The following is a 3,291-nucleotide window of genomic DNA, read 5'->3' as shown; positions in this document are numbered from 1 at the left end:
CCTCTTATAGCACGAAGTGCACTCTTTTTATATCAGTCAGTATCCTAGGGGTGGTCAGAGTATTAATACACACGGGGTGATGTAAAGGTCGCGCATCACTGTATGATTTATCTAAGCAATATTTGGCTTTGACTAACTATTTCTTTTTTATTATTATTATAAATGGTTGGATGTCATTAACCTTGCCAGAATGTGTGTAATAGATCCTGTTACGACGTGTCGTGATTCCAATGGTGCAGGTTTCGAACAGCTGTAAGGGCAGGACTTAGAAAAGTCATGGTGGTGCAGTGGTGGTGGTGGTGGTGCGAGCCTTCTGTATTATTCTGTTTAAAAAATATATATAAAGTTTTACAGTGAAATGATATATTTGTTTTCAAAAATGGGAAGAAACAACAGTTCAACTTCTCTGAGTTTCTGTAACTAATATTAAAACAGTATATATTTGTTAACCCTAAAATGATATATTCGTTTTTAAAAATGGGAAGAAGCAACAGTTCAACTTCTCTGAGTTTCTGTTACTAATATTAAAACGGTATATATTTGTTAACCCTAAAATGATATATTTGTTTTTAAAAATGGGAAGAAGCAACAGTTCAACTTCTGAGTTTCTGTTACTAATATTAAAACAGTATATATTTGTTAACCCTAAAATGATATATTTGTTTTTAAAAATGGGAAGAAACAACAGTTTAACTTCTCTGAGTTTCTGTTACTAATATTAAAACTATATATTTGTTAACCCTAAAATGATGTATTTGTTTTCAAAAATGGGAAGAAACCACAGTTCAACTTCTCTGAGTTTCTGTTACTAATATTAAAACAGTATATATTTGTTAACCCTAAAATGATATTGTTTGTTTTAAAAAAGGGAAAGAAACAACAGTTCAGCTTCTCTGAGTTTCTGTTACTAATATTAAAACAGTATATATTTGTTAACCCTAAAATGATATTGTTTGTTTTAAGAAAGGGAAAGAAACAACAGTTCAGCTTCTCTGAGTTTCTGTTACTAATATTAAAACAGTATATATTTGTTAACCCTAAAATGATATATTTGTTTTTAAAAATGGGAAGAAACAACAATTTAACTTCTCTGAGTTTCTGTTACTAATATTAAAACAGTATATATTTTTAACCCTAAAATTACCGAAGTGGTGAAGCCATGACTATTGACGTCAGAGTTCTAATTACATAAAAATCACACAAAAAAGTTTAATAAAAGTACTTTATGATATTTCAGTAAATACTGCTACTTACTTTTGGATTCGCCTATATGTTTTTTACATAGAAAATGGATGTTTTTGGACAATGACTGTTGTAATACTCACAAACAAAAAAATTACTGAACGAGATACAATTTATAGATCACGCCGGTATAACAAGACTATAAATAGTGATAATAAGGCTGTAAACGCCCTAGACTTTTATAACATTGGCTTTTTTTTATTCATGGAAAACTCGTTGTTTTCCCAGTACGTTTCTGTGACCTGTTTTTATATTTTTGAGAGCTTTCCACACTTATTTCTAGGTTTTATATAATTTACTCTATCTCAAAATTACTATAATGTTTAAAAAAAAACAGGTGATAATTATGCAATACACCTAAGATTAGTCCGTTTCGTAAAGTTTGTAGGTTGTGTTTAAGGTTGTTCCGTTTCGTAAAGTTCGTTGGATGTGGTTAAGGTTTTTCCGTTTCGTAAAGTTTGTAAGTTGTGGTTAAGGTTGTTCCGTTTCGTAAAGTTCGTTGGATGTGGTTAAGGTTGTCCCGTTTCGTAAAGTTCGTTGGATGTGGTTAAGGTTGTCCCGTTTCGTAAAGTTTGTAGGTTGTGGTTAAGGTTGTTCCGTTTCGTAAAGTTTGTAAGTTGTGGTTAAGGTTGTTCCGTTTCGTAAAGTTTGTAAGATGTGGGATCTTTCCTTTTGTTATTATTATCTTCATAGTTTGATATTGTTGTGTCAAATACACAACACTGTTAATGCACTCGGTACTTACAGATACATAAGAAGGGGGCCTTGGGCTTAGAAAGTTTGGGAACCCAGGTTTACAGCACATTACTAAATGTTTGTGCAATGTTCAGATTTGTTGCTTGAACGGATTTTAATCATTTTCTTTTCTTTTTTTACTTAATAAGCTTAAAAGTGTGAGCAAAATTTACATGAGTACTGACCATGGCTAACCTTAAACGCTTTATACATATAGTCAGCGTCAATCAGCTGTGAGGCTAAATGCCCATGTGTATGTTTGAGAGGTTAATAAGATCAATATTGTGTAGCCGTTTGTATGTATCCTGGGTTTGAGGCTAAACTCGTCTGGGAGAGGATAATGAAACCAGTCGCGTGTCTATGTATATCTTGGGCCTGAGGTCAGTAAATGTCCCTGGGCTTTTTTGGGGAGCATAATGAGACCAGACGTGTAGATGATCCTGGGTGTGAGGACCGGATAGTTATTCACTGAGACACATAACTCGTTGTATTTTTATTATATAATAGTGTTTTCATGTTACAAGGTTACATATTATGAAGATATAAGGTCTATTCGTAATAAATATTAGTACGTGGAGTTTTGAATATTTCGTTTGTGTTTGAGACTAGTTTGAATGCAGGAAGAGATGATAAGATAACCTATTACACAAACATAATATTAACATCATTCACTTGAGCAATAAATAAATAAATCTGATATAAAATTACACTTCAACAGCTTACTCAATACAGATCACACAGTAATAGTTGTTGTCAAGCGGTTTCTAATATAAATAGCGTCTCAACCACTACTGTGCCTATCGTATTCACAGCCGGCCTGAAGAGTCGTGGTATTGGATGATATACCTCGTCGAAATTAGATACAGCAGATATAGTATGGTTGACATAGTATTATAAACCGATCGTTACTTTTACTCAGAAATTGTTAAAAAAATCACTAACAATTGCATCATGTACGATTTAAACTCGGAAAGACGGCGAAATACTTGTAAACCAGTAAGTCCTAAAATAGTTATGTTCAAAGTCTGCAGTTATAACAGAGAATAGTTAAATGTTGATTGAATGGCCTACACCTCCAAATAGATTAGAAGTATCGCAAACTATTAAAGAAGTTACCGAATCTTCAACACGATTGAGTCATAATTACAGTATTATACAATGTAATGTAGGCTTAGAGAACTATAGTATTGTACAGCGTAATGTAGGCTTAGAGAACTATAGTATTGTACAGCGTAATGTAGGCTTAAAGAACTATAGTATTGTACAGCGTAATGTAGGCTTAAAGAACTATAGTATTGTACAGCGTAATGTAGG

At 32.8% G+C, this 3,291-nt stretch overlaps 1 protein-coding gene across 1 annotated transcript in view; it reads left to right on the top strand.

Annotated features, from left to right (window-relative positions):
• The first annotated feature begins 261 nt into the window (after window positions 1–261).
• LOC106474176 (insulin-like growth factor 2 mRNA-binding protein 1) overlaps window positions 262–3,291 on the top strand; it is a 26,268-nt gene continuing 23,238 nt past the window's right edge. Inside the window, exon 1 of the mRNA XM_022402541.1 lies at window positions 262–302. Within this exon, the coding sequence (XP_022258249.1) occupies window positions 277–302 (26 nt within the window). The 5' untranslated portion in view covers window positions 262–276. The remainder of the gene's footprint in view (window positions 303–3,291) is intronic.

Source organism: Limulus polyphemus, unplaced genomic scaffold (genome assembly GCF_000517525.1).
Source record: "Limulus polyphemus unplaced genomic scaffold, Limulus_polyphemus-2.1.2 Scaffold6914, whole genome shotgun sequence".
Lineage (NCBI taxonomy): Eukaryota > Metazoa > Arthropoda > Merostomata > Xiphosura > Limulidae > Limulus > Limulus polyphemus.
This window is presented reverse-complemented; position numbering and strand designations above follow the sequence as displayed.